This window comes from Chamaea fasciata, unplaced genomic scaffold (assembly GCF_029207755.1).
Source record: "Chamaea fasciata isolate MVZ Bird 193981 ecotype frontalis unplaced genomic scaffold, bChaFas1.0.hap1 SCAF_8, whole genome shotgun sequence".
NCBI classification, from domain to species: Eukaryota; Metazoa; Chordata; class Aves; order Passeriformes; family Sylviidae; genus Chamaea; species Chamaea fasciata.
This window is the reverse complement of record NW_027094093.1, coordinates 3,297,040-3,317,372: the sequence shown is the minus strand read 5'-3', so window position 1 is coordinate 3,317,372 and position 20,333 is coordinate 3,297,040. Positions and strand designations below refer to the sequence as shown.

Sequence of the window (20,333 nt, the reverse complement as noted above, 5' to 3'; positions counted from 1 at the left end):
CTATAAATAATAGCTCTCCCTTGGTCCCAAAGTGCCAGCCAGTGCCTTTGCAGCTCCTGGAGTGCATAGCAGGCAGGCACCACATACCAGATCTATTTTTTGCTACGTGTGAATAACTCTGTGCTTTATTTTTATCTGATTTTTTTAACACAACAGAACTGAGCTGCTTATTTAGTGGCCAAGGGGCATCACCATGGGACACCATCCCTCTGCAGCCTCCAAAATCTTCGGAGCACTTAGGTACCAGCATCCTACGGCAATGGGTGGGAAGTCAGGACCTGGTGGGAATTTGGGTGGAAGGGCCCCCAGAGCCTTGGCTGATGCTCCTGGATGGGTTCAGGGTTCCCATGCTGCCTCTGACAGCAGAAGTCACTTTGGCCTCACTTGAGATAAAACCATGGGAGTTACTGGGCCAAGAGAAATTGAAGAGCATTAAAACCCTCACTGTTGCAATAATAAGACTGAGTTTACCAAAATCAGCTCTGCCTAGCTGATACCAGCCAGGGGCACAACCTCAGCCAGGGATAAGCCCTGCTCCCAGATGGGAGGGTTTGACATGCTCAAGGAAAGCACCAAGAGAAGAAGCAGCAGAAAAAGAAGCAGCAGCAGCAGCAGAAGTGGAAGAAGCAGAAGTAAAGGAAAAGAAGCAAAAGCAGCAGCAGAAGCAGAAGAACAAGAAGCACAAGCAGCAGCAGAAGCAGCAGCAGAAGCAGAAGTAAAGAACAAGAAGCACAAGCAGCAGCAGAAGCAGAAGAAACAGCAGAAGAAGCAAAAGCCAGCAGCAGAAGCAGCAGCAGAAGATGAAGAAGAGGAAGGAAAGGTGCAGTAATTTTACGTGAGGTCAATGTGAATGATTTACAGGTTGCAAACCTCAGTCCAGGCAGGCTCAAGGATGACTGATGGCCAGGAGGCTTTTCTCCCCTTCCCATCCCTTCCAATCTGGATGAGTCAAGTGAAGGAGTGACACGGCTGAGTGAGCAGCAGCGACCAAGGGAGGCTCAGGAGCCACCCCGGGGTCACCCCGCGGTGACGTCCGTGCACTGGACTGTGAAGGACAAGTGCCCTGTAAATATCACAGCCATCACTGGTCTGGACAAGCAGCTTGCACAGAGAATGCTGCTGGGGAATGTGTCAGGTGCAGAGCAGGAGAGCACAGCAAAAGGACAAGGGAGAGCAGGGGAGGAGAACGGATTAAAAAGCAGATGGGTGAGCAGCCAAGGGGATTGAGGAGCACAGGAAGAAACGGAGCCAGGAAGGAATGAGTGAGACACGCAAAGCACAGAGAAATTGAGGAAGACGAAGCCACTTGAGGAAATTCAGCAGTGATGCAGTACAAGCGGGGAGAGAAGCAAAGTTAAACAAGCACGGCCGAGCTGCATTTTGCCTGGCTTTGCTCCTCCCCACTCTCATCTGGGATGAGCCCAGAGACAAGCTGCACCACAACTATCCTTAGGGATGCCCAAATGCTTCCTGATGACCACACAGCTGCTTGCGCAGCACGAACCTGCAGGAAAACACCTTAACCTTGACTGGAGAGAGGAGAAACACTGAGTAAACGACGGGGAGGAAGCAACCACAACCTGGCTGCAAGTAGCATCGAGCCACAGATAGCTGGTAGCCAGCACGAAAATCAGCCCAGCTGTTGAAACACCAACCCAAACCAAGTGAAAACAGAACCCTGGGGAGCTTTAAGCACTTGCCAATGACAGCAGCTCAGGAGACGCAGCTCTGGAGGTCTTTCAGAGGCAGGTGAGCACCTTGCTGTCCCCCCTGGCAGCTCCTCAGGAGCTTTGCCCCACCAGGACCTGCTCCTGGAAGATGCCTCTCCCACACCTTCACCTGGGGCATTGCGAATCCCTTTGCCCCAGGGACTGGGGAAAGCAGAGCCATCAGCCAGTGAAGTTTTCCAAGGACACGGTGAAGGGCTCTTTTGTTTCACACCCCAGAGCAGCAAGGCCCATCAGGGCCCGTTGTGTCAGTGCTGCTAGGACGGAGCTGGGCACGGCCGGGCAAAAAAGCTCTTTTGTTTCCAGCTGACCAGGAGAACTGACTTCAGCTGTAATTGCGCAATTCAAGGTCGAAGTGAGAAGCTCCTGCCACGTTCTCACATGGCCCCCACCTCACCCCACAGATCCCTGCTGCTTCACAGATTTCCCCCAACCCCACTTCAGACTGGGACAGGCTCAGGGTTTGTAACAAAAGGAGGAAAAAAAAGCAGGGAGGGATTTTCATATATCCTAGCTCTCATTCCAGAAGGTTTTCCTTCTGCCCTGCTGATGGAGATGGTGTAAGTCAGCTGCAGTGAGCTGTAAATAACTGAGTTCCAGAGTAGTCACGGCTCTGTACTCAGCAGCATCCATCTGTGAAGGCTGCAAGGAGCTGCTGAATAACGGAGCTCCAAAATTCAACTGCACCAAGGCTGAGCTGCCTCCAAAGAGCTCCCCTCTCATGGGCCCCTGTCGCTGCCATTCCCTCAGGAAAAATGGTGTTGAGAGCCGCAGGAATGCAGTGCTCCTCTGGGAGCATCCCGCTGGAGCCATACAGAACCTCCAAAGCCCAGCTTGCTCTTTAGGTGCCACATGGACACAGAGAATCCTGGAATGGTTTGAGTCAGAAAGGGCCTTCAAGTTTATCCAGTGCCAGCCCCAGCCATGGACAGGGACACCTTCCACTATCCCAGGCTGCTCCAAGCCCCATCCAGCCTGGCCTGGGACAATTCCAGGGATCCAGGGGCAGCCACGGCTTCTCTGGGCACCCTGTGCCAGGGCCTCATTCCCTCTCACAGGGAAGAATTCCTTCCCAATATCCCATCTAACCCTGCCCTCTGGCAGTGGGAAGCCATTCCCTCTTCTCCTATCACGGGAATTGTTCATGAACAACCTTCCCTGCTGCGAGAATCCCTGATTGCCTGTTAAAAGATGCAATATTAAGGACCCCTGGTTTGCCTCCTCACAGGAAACACCTGGAGAGCAGTGGTGAGGAGGTGATTGGAGGGATGGCTTTTGCAGGCATCCCAGATCCTCATGATTGCCCTGGGATTGATGTCCTGCAGGGTCCCAGCAAGCAGCCACCAGGACTCAGCTTACTGAGGGTTAGCTGCAAAAAGCCTGTCACGCACTTATTTCAGCAGAAAAGCAGTGTTGGTCCCCAATTGTTACAAACATTTCAGGAAGAGGGAAGACAACTGGACTTCTCCTACACTGCACTTCTCAGAGCTGGAGCCTGGACCAAGAGCTCGGGGCCACCCCTCCAGAAACAGCTTTGAGGACACCACCCCTCTGAGAGCCCACACATTCGTCACAGGGATGGTTCACCAGCACAAGTCCCTGAGCAAAGGGAGAAGACTTCCCTGAGAAGTCCCTGAGAAAGCTCTGCAGGAAACATCCTGCACTTCACATCAGTACCCCTCTGCACAGTTCCTTGCTCTCTGGCCTTTTCCTCCTCAGTGGTGCAGGAATTCCCGGAATTCTTGGGCTTGTCTTGCTGGGGTGTGCAACCAACCCCACAGGGAAGCAGAGGCAGGGAGGACCATGGAGCCTGAGAAGAGATTTGGGAATTTCAGACTGGCACAGCATGGGATATTCCCATTTCCCAGGCATTTCTGCAAGCACTCCTGGTGGTGCTGGGTGAACGACAAAACTGTTTGACGACACATGCCAAGAATTCACCAGACCATCCTGCTGGACTGTCAGGATTTTTGGGGCGAAACAGTTTAGGGCTTCATAGCAAAGAGCAGGAAACAGGCAGATATCAATCCAAAAGCTGAGCCCCAAAGATGGCAGATAATTGCCCAGTGACACCCACAGCAGGGCTGGCACTGGCACACGTGGCACCAGCAAAGCTCTGGGCTCTGAGAACAAACACCCCACGATCTTCCCCCCGGCTTCTCCCAGATTCTCAGACCTCCCCTGTGAAACGATTAGTGCTCTCAACAAGCCCCGGATGGAAACAGGCTGTTTTCCTCCCCTCTTCAAGGTGGTGGTTTTGCTGTTTTATTGGGAACAAGCCTCGTGGTCTGGACTTGGCTGCAGAATAAAACACTCACAGGAGGGTGGCGAGAGGACATGGGGCAGGAGGCAGAAGATGAGCGTGAACAACGTCCCAGTCTGCAGCCACAAAAATGGAAAAATTGGCCCTTCCGGCATCTGCAGAAGCCTGGGAAGGGTCTGGTACCCTCTGTTTAAAAAACACCTTCCACTGGGGCTGCTTCTGGGCAGCCACCAGCTCAGCAGAGGCTTCAGAGCTTGCAAACAGCCCTTGGTTCACCAGGAAAAAACGAAGCTGGTGTTCAGCTGGAACGCTCTTTCTGGCCAGAAAACTGCCGGTGTTGGGGCTGGGGACGGCAGGGTGGCTGACCCAGCACTGTGCCTTCCTCAGGGACATCTGCCCCCAGCTCCCCTTGCTGACAGCCTGGGCTGTGCCCCCGCAGTCAGCCGAATCCTCCGAGCCCCGGCAGGGCTATTTCCGTCCGGGATTTGCACAGGGAATGGATTTTTCAAGTCTCTCCCTGCCTGGCTGGCTCAGGACAGGGGCTGGGATCCAGCAGTGGCGCCAGGGGCTGTGCAGCAGCTTGGGAATGGAGATGGGTGAAGGGGTCCGAGCCCTGCAGGTATCTTCCCATCCCTAATCTGCTCACGGACCTTCAGGAGCATCCTCGGGTCTCCAGACCTTCTTCTGCCTCCCCTGCCACTGTCATGGCACTGTCCTTTAACCTGCAGGACTCTCTCCTAACACAGACACTCGGGATGTAAATTAAAAGGGAATTCATGGGATTTGGGGGTTTTTACTTCCTGACAGGGAGCGGGGATTTTCCAACACAAATCGTGGCAGGGTGAGGATTTTGGAGGCAGAGCAGATGCTGGGAGGTGGGGGGAGATCTGCCCATCTCCAGGCACCAGGAAGGCTGATCCCAGGATGTCCTGGACAGGCTGCCAAGGCTCACTTGGGAGAAGGGAAGGAGGATCCCCCTGTCCCTGCCTGCCCTCTGCTCCAGGGGGCTGCAGATGGAGCAGCAGAAGGAAACCACACAGCTCCTGCTTGAACAGAGCAGTCCAAGCATGGCACGGACACGGGGACAGAGCCCTGCTGGAGCTCCCCCGGGAGCTCTGCAGATGGAAAGCTCATCCCATATCCTGCCTGTCCAACAGCTTCACTACCACAGAGCCACAAGAGGACTCAGGGAAACTGGGATGGGGGAGAAGTCACTCAAGCTGAGAGATGAGGGGAAAAACTTGAAATGAAAAGAGGCAAGGTTAGGATACAGCCCATGGTGGGAGGTACATCCTGCTGGCCTGGGGGACAGTGGACACTGGATCCACAGGCATCAGGGAAAGTCACTCCCTGCTCAGCCAAGCTGGGGACAGACCCTGCTAGGGACCTGGCTGTGTGGAAAGCTTCCAAAGGGCCCAAAGGTTTCCAGCTCTTGGGGAATGCAGCACAAGATGTGGTGGGCCCTAAGAGCCCTCTGGGGCCCATCCCACAAACCACTTTTCATATTGAGGGGAAGTGCACTCACAACCTAAAGGCCTTTCATCTGATTTATCAACTCAGTGCAGCAAAGGGGGACTTCATCCCTGCTCCTGGAATAGTTATTCCCTTCATTTTATTACACTAAGCAAAATAAAGAGAAAGCTGCTTCTTTTTTCCCAGCCAGCATTAATGAGGTATTTTGCATACAGCTGAACATCATCATGAAACCCAGAGAGATCTCCCAGGTTTTAAATTTGGCATCCCGTTGTGCCTGCAAAGGAAGGAAGTGATTTATCCCTCAAGCTGGTACTTGGATGATTTGTAGGCATTTACTTTTTGCTGGGCTGGGGACACTTGAGTTTTTGTTGCCATCCTATAGCTACTCCAAGCATTATAAGAGGGCACAAAATAAGCTGCCTAAAAATAACTGCCAGGGAATTATTAGTTGGAAGGTGAAGTAGGAGCCAGCTGCCTGAAAGCAAAGCCTGTCTGGGGGCTTTTGAGGGCTCAGAGGTACCACTGCAATGTGTTATTCCTCTTTCAAGCATTCCAGTATTTCGTGAAGCACCTACAACAGCCAATCCATCCCCAAAGGAAAGATAATTTAACACCATTCCAATCCAAACAAGATCTCACGTAACAGCTCCTGTAAGACGCAGAATATGGGATTAAAATGAAAACGCAAAGTAAAGGTTTGTACTGTGTAGCCCAGTGCAGGGCAGTCCTGCCTAGCTGGGTCACAAGGGGTTGGCTTTTTGCTGTTCAATAATATCAACTACTAAATACACTGAAATGGGCTGCTCCAAGGAATCGGATGAGGGTCTTTCTCTCCTTGCCTCCATTTCCCACCTGTCTTAGCACAAGTTACCGCATGGCCTTGTTATCCATCAGAGGCTGCCAAGCACATTTCCAGGAATGGGACTTCTCTTACATGTCCCTAGACTTGATTCTGCAGAGGACAGAATGACAAATACTACTTTCATTTACCCACCAAAATTCACTCATTAGCTAAAATAAAATCAAAACCAGCTGAGAAGAGAGGAAGGAGAAGGGGAATCAAAAGCTGAAATCCAACTGCTGGCTGACTGCACATCAGGGGAGGGAAAAATATGCCATAAGCTGTTAGCCATGAAGATAATTATATCCTTGACGAATAGCGGGGTCTTTTGGAAAATAGTTCTTGATTGAATTAATGGAGGAGAACCACAGGCTTTAGACAGGCACTGGCAATGTCTGTACAGCCCTGACCTCGCCCATCCTGAATTAAATCATCCCTGGCCGTGGCCACCATCAAATCCCTGCTCACAAGAGCAGGGTGGAAGAAAGGAGGGACCTCCACTGGATTCTGTGCACCCCGAATCCAGGGGCTGAAAGGAACCAGCCACATCCCTCCTGCCTTCCCGGGGAGGATTGTGGTGTCCAACACTGCCATCCCAACACCTTAATCCAACATTAGAGCTGGGTTTAGAGTTATTTTTAAAACATCAACAAAGCACTGGATGCCACAGATGTCGGTTCAGTCCCAAAGCCAGGCTGGTCCCGTTGCACAAAGCCAGGGAGAAAGGAGCAGCCGCCTCACTCCAGATCTCAGGAGTGTGCTAAAGGCAAATGTACTCTCCTTTCACCCCCAGGATTATTTTTTCCTTTGGCTATTTCAGTTGATTGAGGCTAAAATAAGAACGGAGAAAAGCAACACCAAGGTTAAAAGTGCCTGGCATTGGTTTGGAGACAACACACTGTGATCCTGCTGGTTCAGGTTCCAACATGTGTTAAACACAGATTTTCTGCTACACGGGACTAGCAAACATTTTACTGAATTACCTTCAAGAGAAAAAAAAAAAAACACTGCCTGGGCAATCTAACAGGTTTCCCATGAAGAAGCACATAAGGAATAAATATAAAAATTTGTCAGGGAGAAAACAAAAATAACCTCACCGTCACGTTGGTGCACCCATCACAGGCTGCACACAACAGCAGCTTCACTAAATACTTTCAACACAGAGTTCCCAGACTAAAATCTGCTGCTGAGCCACGTGAGCAGCCCGGGAATCACCAGAATCATTTATTTTTCTTCTCAACAGAGACTTCTCCGTGTGGTTTTCCTCCCTTCCAGCTGAAGAGCACACAGAGATTTTGCACCTCTCTGCATCTCACCCACACACAGCGCTGCTGCTTTCCCAGCTGATGTTACCTAAAGGATACAGGGGAGTCCAGGGGGGGATCCCCCTTGGCTGAAATCAGGGGGTTTTCACCCAGGCTGCTGCCTGCCTCCCCACTGGGGTGCTTGCCTGAGGTGTCAGGATGTGTTTTCAGATCCCCAAAAGCTCATGGTGTAGAAGCACAGAGACAAAGGACTGAAATCGTGGAGCAGCTTCATTAGTGGATTTGATGATTAAAAGCAGCCAGCTCTGTAGGCAGCATAATGGCAGCAGACAGGGACCAAGATTCCCTGCTAATCACCCTCCCACAGCAGGAACTGACCTGGCAAACCCCAACCCCGGCTGTATTTTAGAGGAGAAAAAGGCATTTAGCTATCTGAGTGAGCTGTAACGCTGCATTTCCCCTCTACTGCGCTTTTAATGCCCCGCTCCCTCCGACCCAGCGCTGTTTTCGGCCCTGGCTTGGTGCACGGTCTGTGCTGGGAAGGGCTCTGACCACAGCCACAGTTTTGGGGCCCAAACCTCCCCTCAAAAATGACAGAGCCAGACTCTGCATCCAGTCAGGGAGGCAGAACAAACTTCCCAGAGCAGAGCAGTAACTCCAGATCCCCGCCCACGGCTTTCCAAGACCTCCCTGGACTCTGCCATAACACCACTGTCGATTTCCAGCCCCGAGGGAAGGTGAAACATGCCAACCCCATCTTTGGCCATTATGAGGTCTCTCATTTCATTCCACCCAGGTCATGGCATTTGTATTTTCATTAATTGCAGCCTCCCGGGTCAGCACGAATGGGAGGTTACAGCACCGGTGCTTCACGGCTCTTAAATTCAGCATCGTTTCAGAGTTAATAAATGCTATCCTATTTCTCAAAGCCAAGAGGCTTCGTGAGCAGATCACACAGCCTTCAGCCAGCCCACCCAGTCCATGTGCCACTGGTTTCTGTAGGAAAACAACTGGCACACATGGGAGCAGAATAAGAAATTAGAGGATGGAGGCAATTTTGTTGTCCCTCTCCACGCGCTTTTCTTCTGATGCACGGGAAGTTTTGAGTCCTCTCCGTGTCAGAGATGGATGCTCTGAAAGGGAGGAGGAATGTTTTACTTTATTGTCAGGGATTTCTAACAGGACACTCTCTAAAAAAGGAGGAAGATTTTCCCAGAGAGGCAGCAGCCTTAAACTCGACTTTAAAGGGAGCTTTAGCTCTTTATAAAAAGAGGCACTCAAACTGAAATCGGTGGTGGGCATGACCGAGTGTGCTTTGGGCTGGGAGAAGACACAAAGGACTTTAATTCCTCGTTTCCAGGAGAGGTCATAAACAATGCCCAGGAGTTTTGTTTTTAAGAAAGCATCATTTTCTGTAGACTATGCAAACACAGTGCTGCACAGCATAGACAGAAGATGCAGGGAATCAAGAAGATGTTATTGTTTTACCAACCTTATTTGAAATTGCCTCTTACCTCTCACAGCATCAGTTATCTACACCCAAAAGAACTCCAAGCAGCGCAGCACTGCCCTTAAACACCAAAATACAGCACAGAGCTGTGTGGTGCCAATCATCACTGCCCCAGTAACAGCAAGAGCCTGGCTCATCCCCTCCTCCCTGAGCAGCCTCTGCAGGAAGCTGCAGGCAAAGCCCAGAAAAAGCCTCATTTTACCTTAGTGGAAGTGGTTACCTTGGGGTGCAGCTGGATCCCTGGCTGCTGAATGAGACTGGGGTTTTTAGGATGGCTGATTCCCTGACCGCCACTGCTTTTTAAAGACTGCAGCCAGTGGTCAAGCTACTTAAAGCATGAGCTTTAAGAGAAAGTTCTTTTCTTTCAGACCTTTCCCTTTTTTGAAAAAAAAAAAGAAAAGAAAAGAAAATAAAAAGTTGCCACTTGCAATTCCAGTGCAGCCCTGGCTGTGTGCAGGGCTGTAAAAGCAGAAAGGTGTAAAAAGGGTGGGTTTTTTTTCATTTAATGTGCTAAAAAAAAACCCCCAAAAACCCCACAACAACAACTCCCAAGAGGAGAGTGCAGTGAAAAACACATCCACAGCGCCAAGATCAGCTGCCATGGGGAACCTGGTTCACACAGGAGGCAGCATCCTGCTGCTTCCGAGCCCGCTGGAGATGGAAAGGAACAGCCCGGAATACTTTTAAAAGTTACAGCTCCCCGGCCAAAAGAAGGGAGAGGGAAAGGAGACAGCGGCTGGCAAAGCAGCGCAGAGAGAAATCCTAGCTAGCAGGAGTCAGTGCTCCCTGCACAGGGTTCTGCAGCCAGGAACGTGCAGCCTTTCCCTGCAACCCAGCAGGGAATGCGCCTCGTCCAAGGGCACAGGCTGCTCCTGCCCCTGCACAGCTGAGGAGTAGTAAATAGTTAATTACATGGAACAGATAAGCACATTATGTGCAGCACGGCTCAATGCATTATTCACCAGGGCTTGGGGGAGAAAACCAGCACAGGGGAAGGAAGGGAAAGAAGGAGAAATTCGTGCTGCCTCAAGGACTGCTTTGATTTTGTGGAAGTTCAGCGTTAGGATGAGGGTGTGCGGTTTCCCTTTGGAGTACCTTAAATAAACACACTTTTATACAGCACCAACATCCCTTAGAGCTTTTGCTGTGGCTACCACACAGGTGACAAACACGGCACAAATCTCTACCTGTTGCACTGAAATGCCAGGAGCAGCAAAGAAACCGAGGCACGCTGCACCCCATGGAAACAAACCACACAACGCTGGCATTTCTAACCCCATCGCCCGGTAAAAACCCCAGAACATCCAACCTCCGCTCCCTGAAGGGCATTTCTGGCTGCCTCGTCTTCCCTGCGGCTCAGGAACGGGCAGGCAGACTCCAAAGGCAGTAATTAAACACTCGCAACGAAAGGCACGGACAGGAGGCAGAACTCGCCTCGGTCCATCGCACCCACCAAGCAGGGAATCCCCCACGAAGCAGGCTGCGTCCCGCAGCATCACCACCTCACTGCTCCTGAGATCAAACGCGATGCTTTACCGTGTCCCAGCGCCCTGGAATCATTTCCCCTTTTGATTCCCTACTGCTGCGTCGCCAGCGCAGCCGGGCCGGAGCCTCGCCGGGCTCCGGGAAGAGCGGTGACACCGCGGGGGAGGCGGCCGGGGCTGCACGCCCGCGCCCAGCCGAGGGGAAGCGGCTGCGGGGAAGTTGTGTCGCGGCGGCCGCACTTACCCAGGACGAAGCAGAGGAAGCGCCGCGGGAGCAGGGCCATGGCCCCGCGGCAGGAGCGGCTCCGCTCCCGGCGCCGGGCGGGCTCCGCGCCCGCGGCGCTGCCGGAGGGGCGGGCCCGGGGCGGGCGCGGCCCCGCCCGGCTCCTGCCCCGCTCTCCCGGCGGCAGCGCGGGAGAGAGGAGGGAGAAGCGCTCCCGTGGGGGCAACGGGATGGAGTCCGGGCTCTCCTTATCGCCCCGTTCCCCCGCAGCCCAGAGCCGCGGCAAAAGGAGCAGACAGTTCCGAAGGAAAGCTTTCCTTAACGCCGCTTCCACCTCCCGCGGAGGGGATTTCTCCCTAGCTAAAAAACCCCTGCCTTTCCCCCTTCTGGTGCTGAACGTACAGATGGAACGCGGTTTTAAGGATGAATGTTTTGTGGTTTCCTCTTTATTTTTTATTCGAGTGTAGCGTCGTTCCCGAGCTCCTACAGCTCCACCTGCAGCTCGCTCCCGAGCTGTGCCCGAGCAGCAGAGCCTGCCTGGGCTCTCCAGGGGCTCCGGATCAGGATACGCCCTTGGGAGCAGGGGAGGACTCTGCCTGCGGCGAGGTCACTGCCCCGCAAATCGCTTCTCTCACGCTTCAAGTCAGCTCTCCCTTTCAAGGGGAGAAGATCAATAAAAAAGGGAATGTGAAGGAACACCAGTGTACTAACTCGAGCCTTTCACATCGCGCACACTTCTTTCCCAAGAGGAACAGAACAGCTCACAACCAGAAAGCCAGCTCCTCCTGAACTATTGCCACCTGCTTAATTACAGAACCAAGGTCTGGGAACAGAAGAAGGAACAGCTGCTGCGAATGATGTGGAAGAGCAAAGTCTGGGACTGCTTCCGTGCTGACAGACCAGGAGACACCAGAACTGACGCCTTACCTGCAGCACCGGGACCAAGGGCACAGCACAAAGCCATGGCTCTGCCACGGGCAGAGGGAGCAGAAAAGGTCTGGAAAGAGCACAGCATTGGCCCAACGTTTCTGAAGAACAACTTTTAACCTTTATTGACAGTAAACAAGGCTGCTCTTTCCAGCAGCAATTGCAGCAGGATCTGGAACAGCGCAACAAAGAGACTGAGTACAGGTGAGCTTTGAGGCAGAATCACCTTCTCTTAAATGTCTTACATACTTGTTCCTTACTATGGAAAATGGGGATTCTTTTTCTCCCCCTTATTTACTAATGACTTGGCCATTTCACACCTCCCTCATGATAAAAACAGAAATGATTGTAAGTTGTCATCTCCCACGCAAAACAACAGGAAAAAAACTACTGCAATAGGAACAATTAGGACTGCAGAGCCCGCGCACCACTGGAAAACCAAATAATCACTCCACAAGGAAAGCACAACGCATTTCGAGGCTGTTAAAACCTTCCTGACTAAAAATGCTTCCAAGCATAAGATTTCAATTTTTTGGGGACGAGTTTCTGTCCCTATCTGGAGTCCTGTGAAAGTCAGACAAGAGATTAACACAAAGACTTTTCCTTTTTGCAGGAAACCTGGTAGTGGCACTGCTGGGAGGTACCTAAAGCAAGAGGAGCTTGATTTAGCTAAAGCTGAGTAAGAGAGCAAAACAAGGATGGATGGGACACATCCCTGGAGTCCTGGGCTGTGGTTTCAGCACGTCCAGCTTGCTGCAGCTTCCCACAGTGCCACAAGATGGTGCAAAGGGATCAGGGTGAGGAAACTACAAGACACAACCTGGTTCTGTCAGGTCCGCAGCCCGGAACTGGCCCCAGAGAGAAATCATCATTAGTGTTTTGATCCAGAACTGAGTCGGGGCTGGGATTTCTGTACGAGAGGCTGCACGGAGCCTGGCCATTAGGTGTCAGCTTTGTACCAAAGACGTGTGACAGTGCCCTCCACAGAGCTCAGCAGAGCGGCAGCTCAGTAATTAACCACCAGGGCACCGAGTTTTATACAAAGCTCCCGGTCCTTACCAACCACTGCCCCAGAGGATTCACCCTGGTACCTCCCGCAGGGCTTCAGGCTAAATTAATCTAGTCAGGCTGCAGAGCTCCACAAAGTCCCGTGAGTTTATTCCCCTGTAGGCTGGAATATTCATTGACCTTCTTCAGGGCTTCTCCTGCTGAGAGCAGCGCACTGATCTCCTCAGAATGGCAGAGGTCTTCTCCTCAATGGAACTGATGGCCAAGCCACTCAGGACACCTTTGTTGACTTTCCTCAGCTCCTGCACAGCCTTCACAATTTCCTGTCTGTGGGAATTACAGAAATAACTGTGAACGTCACAGTTTGTGCCACACATTTAGCAATTAAGTTACTGTGCATGTTGTTGGCTCCATCACAAATCAGAAAATCTGAAAAGAGACCAAATATCTCACTTGCTAAACTCTGGATGCCTTTCTTGAAGTCTCTTTATTAACTTGGTAAAGCTGCTCAAGTTCAGGGCGTAAGGAGAAACAAAGATACCAGACGGGTTAACAGAGGAGCAAGTGGATGTCTTCTGCAGGGAATTTTCCCCAGCATCCTAGAGTTGCATCAAAATAAAAAAAAATAAAAGCATGGGTTAAGCTCAGGCACAGGTAATACACCACCTCTTTCCTAGTAATCAATGTGAAATCCTGGACTCACAGAATGGTTAAGGGTTGGAAGGCACCTCAAAGCTCATCTTATTCCCGCTAGTTTAAATTAGATCCAATTACCATTTCCCAAAGGACCAGCATGTTTAAAGGGAAATCCCCAAAGATGACAAATCTGTGTGGTTTATAAGAGCAGCCACCAGCAATTACTGATTTGCACTTCACTCTCCAAGGACCAAGCTGAGCCAATACAAAACACTCTGTATACAGAGGTTTCTTAGATTTATGCTAGAAAATCCAAGAGTTTCTTTCCCATCTGTTACCCCAAAGTCTTTCCTGTATAAAACCACATGACATTTACATTAAAAAAAATAGGTGTTACAAGATGAAAAATCCAGTGCAAGTGGGTAAATTCCAAACTGTCCTAGGATTAAGAAAAAACAGCTGGAGTGTCATAGTTTGATGCAGGGGCAAAAGAATGGTGCTTTCACTCTTCTGCCACACGCCAGAAATTTATTACCAACGTGTAACATATTTTCCTCTCCTAATTTTCTATCTATTAAATGTTACAAGACAAGGAGATTTACAGCACTTAGTCTGCCACACAAAGGAGTGTTAGTAATAATTACTTCCCTTTTGATTATCTCCAAGCAAAGAATGTGCAAACTCTTGAGTAGGTGATTTCAGATCAGGGCACTTGGTAGTAAATGTGGAAAATGAAAGAAGCCTTAAAGAGGCAACAAATTCCTTCTACAAATTAAGAACAGACCTACCTCAGGCACTGAGGGTTTTGGGCCACCAACATGAGCAGAAGAATGTTCATTCCCACTCCTCACTGTCTTCACTTCTAACAATAAATATAAGAAAGCAAAGAGTTACCAACTGTTCTTGAGCTGACATCTTCTCTGTAGATTTTGGAAAGCCTAGAGAAGAAACCTTAGAAGAAACTAAGGCAAAGAAGAGAACCTTCTAACAGAAAATGAGTGCTTCCCGAGAAGCACAGCAGTTCTGTTTGTGGAACATCTTTTCCCTGAGTGTTTCCTGAGATTTTAAGAGGCAGGGGAAACACAGCTCTGAAGGAACAGTACCAAGTGCTGAAGGCTGGTACAGCCAGCCAAACACAAACCGTTTGCATCTCACTCTCAAGAGTCCAGCATGGGAAATAAGCACAAAAAGAACGAGGAGAAGAAATGGGAGACTTCCATCTATGTGATTGGCTGGGCATTTTACTAATTTGAGTTCAAGCACTGTAGGTGAAATTTTCAAGGAAAAACATGGATGGATGAAAACAGCTGAGTACAAGGATTCACTGCTAGTGAATGAGAAAATAAATCTGAAAACCCAGCTGGCATTTTTTCCAAGTTTACTTATGCTTGGGAAAGGAACACAGCACTCCAGTAATAAACACCATTATTTGGTTTATCAGCTTAAAGCAAATGACTTTACCTCTTGAGCCAACCGAGTCTTGTTTTCCTTGCTGCTTTTTCGTTTCTTTGCACATTACTGAAATATCTGCCACTGACGAGTCTTCCTTAGCATCAAACCAATACTCACTCCCTTCCTCATTTTTCACACAGCCTTGGCAGTTGAAAATAAAATTCAAGTTGGGATAAAATTCAAGCGTTAAAATTCGAACCACAGTATGCTACCTAAATGAGTGTCGTAAATTTCTGCGCTGAAGAGGGTTTCAGCTACTTGGTACTACATTTCAAAGAGGTGACATTACTAGTTGGGAATTCGAATTCAAGTAGAAATTTTTTTGAAGATGAAAGTAATAGCACAGAGCTATTATTACTTATCAATAAATTTTGACAGCTGATATATAAACATTCCACCACAGAAAGGGCAGCTGTTTCACCATATATATGTTTTACACAGGGTTTCTTTCCTCCCCTGAAAACTTAGCTCACAAACAGAGGGTTGTTTTCACTAGGAGCAGATCACTCACCACGTTCCAGAGCCTGATCTTTGGGTTGTTCTTCCCATGTCTCAGGGGAGGCAGAGTCACCTGGCTGATCACCATCAGACTGGGACTGGTCCTGCAAACACAGTTCAGTTACGTCACAGCACTCCCACCCGATCTTAAGTTATTTTTCAAAATATCAGCCCACGAATCGGGTGAATTTAAAAAATTTAACCTGCTGATCATCCTCAAGAACCCCCAAGTTATTTTATTTTGAAAGGGCAATTAAAATTTGTGAAGATGTGAGCTGCCTTTGCAGTTAGTGGCAGAGGATCCCAGGCTGAGAGCCCTGAAGACTCTGATCACATTTGCAGGTACCTAAAAGGAGAAAATACTTCTCAACATTACCATCTCCAAAAACCCAGGAGTGAAGAATTCCCTACCACATTGACAGAAATCCCCTTTTCTTGACGTTTTGGTTCTTCAGAGTCAGCTTTCCCTCCACCTGAAAGACGACTAAAACACATCCAAGAATTTCATACAAAATACGGGACAACAATTTTAAGTTCTACAGAAATTTAAAAAGTTCCAGAAGCTCACAGGAAAATAAACATACTTAATAAACCTTGCCTTTTTTCATTGTATCTCACTAGTTTTCCGTGTGATGTTCAGACTTATTCCTTACAACTTGAAACACCTGTGTAACTTTCATGACTTATTTACAAAACAAAATAGTTGCCTTCACTTTTTCTTGATTAACTTCAACTCATGCTTTAGAGGAAATTTCAAAGAGTCTCTGGCAGTTTACCCAATTCAGTAAAAACTTAGTGCCAAATTTGTTTTCACCTCCACTTACAGAAAGTCACTGGACGGGGTTCCTGAACATGTCCTGCCATGTACCTGGCTGAAATATGAAGTTCTTTTTCTATCATTCTTCAGATCTGAGTTATAATCTTAGCAAAACAGCTTCATATTCTCTCTTAATATTATCTACAAGCTGATTATTATCTCTGCTGGCAGCAAAGTCTTTTTGGGTTTTTGTGGTGTGGGATTTTTTGGTGTTTTTTTTTTTTTTTTTTTTTTTTTTTTTTGTTGTTGTTGTTGTTGTTGTTGTTGTTGTTGTTGTTCCTTGGTTTTTAAGACAGATGCCATTATAACTGGAGACAAATATTTTAAGTAGTGAAAGCAGGGAACCAGGAAAATGACCTGTAAATTGAAAACTTTTACTATGAAGATAGTAAAGATACTCCCTAGTTTGCATGCTAGAACACTACAGAGGAAAAATGCCCTTAAAATAAAATAACTGTACCACAGGACAATGTTAATCTTTCAACTAAACAGCCTGAAACAACAAGGTGCATCCTGAAATACAAAAATTACAGGTTTAACATCTTATAAACTCATTTCTCATTTAATTTAGTAAGTAAAACAACAAATGAAAACTACTTACTCTGAGTAAAGACTCTTTCTGAAAAACTGTCAAAACAAAAAAAGAAAAAGACATATCTATAGTTATCTTAATTATAAAACAAAATTGTATTACAAACATAAAACAGTTAAGAAATTACCTTGGAGGGGGTGTAAAAGGAAGAGATTGGGGAAAGCTTCAGCTCAACTGACAGTGGTGGAAGTTCATTTAAAGGTATGCCCATGCTTATTTCCATTTTCATATTGTTGTAATTACTGGCCAGCTCATCCAAAACCAACATGAGAGATGAACGTAACTCAGCCTTTTCCTCACATCTATTAAAATATGGGTAAGAAAGCAACATCAACTTAGACATTTCATTGATTTTACAGCTTCTGGAAATGCCCCAAACATTTTACTGGGTTTAAAGATTCCTCTACATTATACCAGGACATGAATTAGCAACTGTATTGTGCATCACTTGGGTTTTACTCCCCAGAAAAAAAAACCAAACAAACCCACCAGGATTTTGGGACTATGAATGCCACCAAAAAAATATAAAGGCTGGAAATAAGACTTGGGGGTCCTCTGGACAACACCACTAATTGTAAGCACTCCTAGAAGCTATGGGTAGAATCTACCAGTACCATTTAACAACTTTTGCCTGGTAACCAGTTATCCATTTTGTTTTAAAGGACATTAAAGCACTTGCCTCCCAAAATAGGTGTTTTCCTCCAAAGCCAGCTCGTAAACCTTGAAGCAGTGCTGGTAGCACAGGTCATAGTGGATGGCCAGGAGCTGCAGCTCTGCTTCAGTCGCTCTCTGCAGGATGTTCTGACAGCAGCCTGATGCAGGATTCTGCCCAGTTTGCTTGTTGGGGTGTTCTGGCCTTTAAAATAATAATAATATCAATTACAGAATGTTTATTCTAGGGCTTCAAGATTTTGTTTACGTTCGTGGTGTTTTATTTTGAAGCAAGGAGCTTGCCAGAAGCTGTCTCTGACATAAGGAAAATCTTGTTTAGCCCACAATAATGATTTACAGTAGCATTACAGTCAGTTTTCTCAGCGAGGTGGGAACTGCACAAGCACCACCGGAATTTCTATCCAAAAAGTGGAGTCTTAAGAACAAAAAGAAACTTAGCAATGTTGTGGATCCGGAAATGCACTTCATTTCCACAACCATGGAATAGTTTAGCTTGGAATGGATCTCTGGAGGTCTGCAACTGCAAAACAAGGCTGCTTTATCTCTGAAGACTTCAGGAAGTCTTCGGCTCCCTCTTCTTACTGTCCAGGTCCCTGCAGCAGAAACTGCTGCCCAGCAAGCTTTTAATACCATCAGCTTTGCCAAGGCACAGACAACCTTTCAATAATGAAATTTTTCAATAAGGAATTTTTCAATTATGAAAAAACCTCTTATCCAGAATGTCAAATTCTAAAACCAAGAACAACTCCTGACCCACCTGTCAGTGCCTGTCTTCCCGTCACAGATACACAGGTGATCTTTTGATTCCTGCTTTTCCAAAAAAAAAAAAAAAAAAAAAGTAAAAAGTCACAGATTAACATCCATGCAGACAAGTTAAAATTAAAAAGTTCTATCCATCAAACTGGCTTGCTGGCCCTTCTTGTTTTGTGTCCATTACCTGTGAGCTCTGAGCTCTGAAGTACCATTCCGTGTCGGAAGCAGCATCCACGGAGGTTTGACCCAACCAGGCCACGAGTTGAGTTTTGTTCATCATGGTTACCTCAGTGTTCACTGCTCTGGAGCAGAGAGAGGCCTGGGCACTGCTGCTCCTGCTCGCTGGGAAGCCAGCTCTGGAATCAGAGCCAGCATCCACAGCCTGCACAGGCACAGAGACACCGGGAACGCTCCTCGGGGCTTCGCCGCCCTCCCACTTCACAGCACCGGGGCTCCCACCACAGGATTTATCTGCAGCTTCCACGCCAGCAGCAGGATTCTTGCTAGGGAGGACTTCAGGGCCTGAGAACTGTGTTTCACCATCCTCTGCAGTGCTGCTGGCAGCATGCGTGCTCACCGCAGAGTTTTCACAGCTGCTGAAATCAGAGGGTTCTGCGTGCCTGCAGAGCTGGGCCGTTTCCCTGCGTGGCAGGAAAGGAATGTCTGGCTCCACTGCCAGGCTATGGGTGGGTCTTTCGCTCTTTCCAGACTCTTCTTCCCCTGCCCTGACCTGGGGTGGCACCTTGTCACCAATCAGTGGCACGTCCTTCACCTCTCCAGCCTCCCCCTGCTCGGAAAACTCACTCAAGTTGTTTTTATCCTCCTCATACTCCTCGTGAGCACTGAGATACTCCAGCTGCGAGTCTTCACCTAAATCTTCACTGAAACAGGTCTGAGTGTAGCAGCTCCTTCTGCTGCTCTTTTCCACTTCCATGGCACCAACTCGCTCTCCTCCTCCTCAGGAATCCACACAACTCACTGCCACTGCAACCTCTCGAAGTCACTGGTTTGGCTCTTCCTGCCTTCATAAAAATGAAGGGAAGTTCGTGATGCGCCATGGTACATGAAAGGACAAAAAATACATTCCATTAACCATCCCGTTTTCACCTCCTGCCTGCTACTAGAGCAGGTCGGAATTCTACAGCATGTTCCTAAAGAAATCCCAAGAGCTCATTACTGAACTGGTGGAATCCCTGTTGACACGCAGTGAGCTGTTTACATCACACAGTACACAGAGGGCTCAAATAAAGGTTACTTTTATTAAGGAAGAGGTGAGCTTTGAGCTCTGTGCCTCCCAAAAACGAAAAACCCCTTGGCTGTTGGACAAGGGGGAAATTTAAGCATATTCCTCTTAATTATGGGGAAGCAAGAAGAAACTTTTACCAGGGACAAAACTGTAGGAAAACCTGAGAATCTTTACAACCAGAAAGTTACAAAGGAACACAGGAAGGTAATTTAGCAATAGAAGGAAGCTGCACAATTCACCAGACTAAGGCAAAACACCGGCTCTGAGCCTGCAGCAAACCCAGTTTTGTAACAAACACCAACAAAAAGCAGAGAGAAAGCGCATAGGGATGGAAGGTGCTCTTTGTGAAGCTTGTTTCACAGGAATATTGTCAGTTCTTCTCTGCCTTCCCTCAGAAGCTTCTAACAAAGAAAGGCATAAATAAAAACATCTGCCATATTTCTCAATTATGTCTGCTTTCCAAACTACTTAAATGACACCTCCCAATTTCAGTCACTGTCTCTGACAGCCCTTCCCTGGGGGACTACACTGAGGATTAATATTCAAATGTTCAAGCCTTCCACTATCTCAGGTTGCTCCAAGCCCCATCCAACCTGGTCTTGAACACTTCCATGGCTTAATTATATACTTCTACAGTTATTTTGGCCTCAAAAACGTTGTCCTTTTTTACTACATTAACTTTACCTTCACCCCCTAAGCGAAGCTTTGAGCAACTCCGTGGAATTAAAAAGCCGAGCGCTGCCAAAGCGCATCCCAGATGCCTGTAGAGAAATCACAACATTATTATCGCAGAGGAGCGACTTTTCCCCCTCACTCTCCCCTTGAGAACAAGAATCAAGACACCTCCACGCCCCCGATAAGGTACAATAACCCTCCTACCCGCCGGTAGCGACGCAACCAAACAGCCGAGCCCGTCCCCGCCGCAGTGCTGGCTGAGGGCGGG

General features: G+C 48.3%; 1 protein-coding gene across 1 annotated transcript in view; it reads right to left on the bottom strand.

Moving 5' to 3' along the window:
* Nucleotides 1-20,333, bottom strand: part of LOC136293054 (RNA-binding protein 44-like) — a 29,401-nt gene extending 9,068 nt beyond the window's left edge. Inside the window, exons 1-14 of the mRNA XM_066189310.1 lie at nucleotides 20,270-20,333; nucleotides 20,075-20,151; nucleotides 18,329-19,166; nucleotides 18,149-18,198; nucleotides 17,399-17,575; nucleotides 16,847-17,021; nucleotides 16,729-16,754; nucleotides 15,722-15,794; nucleotides 15,324-15,414; nucleotides 14,822-14,953; nucleotides 14,149-14,222; nucleotides 13,178-13,323; nucleotides 12,913-13,051; nucleotides 10,811-11,000 (exon numbers count right to left, since the gene is read on the bottom strand). Of these exons, the coding sequence (XP_066045407.1) occupies nucleotides 10,811-11,000; nucleotides 12,913-13,051; nucleotides 13,178-13,323; nucleotides 14,149-14,222; nucleotides 14,822-14,953; nucleotides 15,324-15,414; nucleotides 15,722-15,794; nucleotides 16,729-16,754; nucleotides 16,847-17,021; nucleotides 17,399-17,575; nucleotides 18,149-18,198; nucleotides 18,329-19,078 (2,023 nt within the window). The 5' untranslated portion in view covers nucleotides 19,079-19,166; nucleotides 20,075-20,151; nucleotides 20,270-20,333. The remainder of the gene's footprint in view (nucleotides 1-10,810; nucleotides 11,001-12,912; nucleotides 13,052-13,177; nucleotides 13,324-14,148; nucleotides 14,223-14,821; nucleotides 14,954-15,323; nucleotides 15,415-15,721; nucleotides 15,795-16,728; nucleotides 16,755-16,846; nucleotides 17,022-17,398; nucleotides 17,576-18,148; nucleotides 18,199-18,328; nucleotides 19,167-20,074; nucleotides 20,152-20,269) is intronic.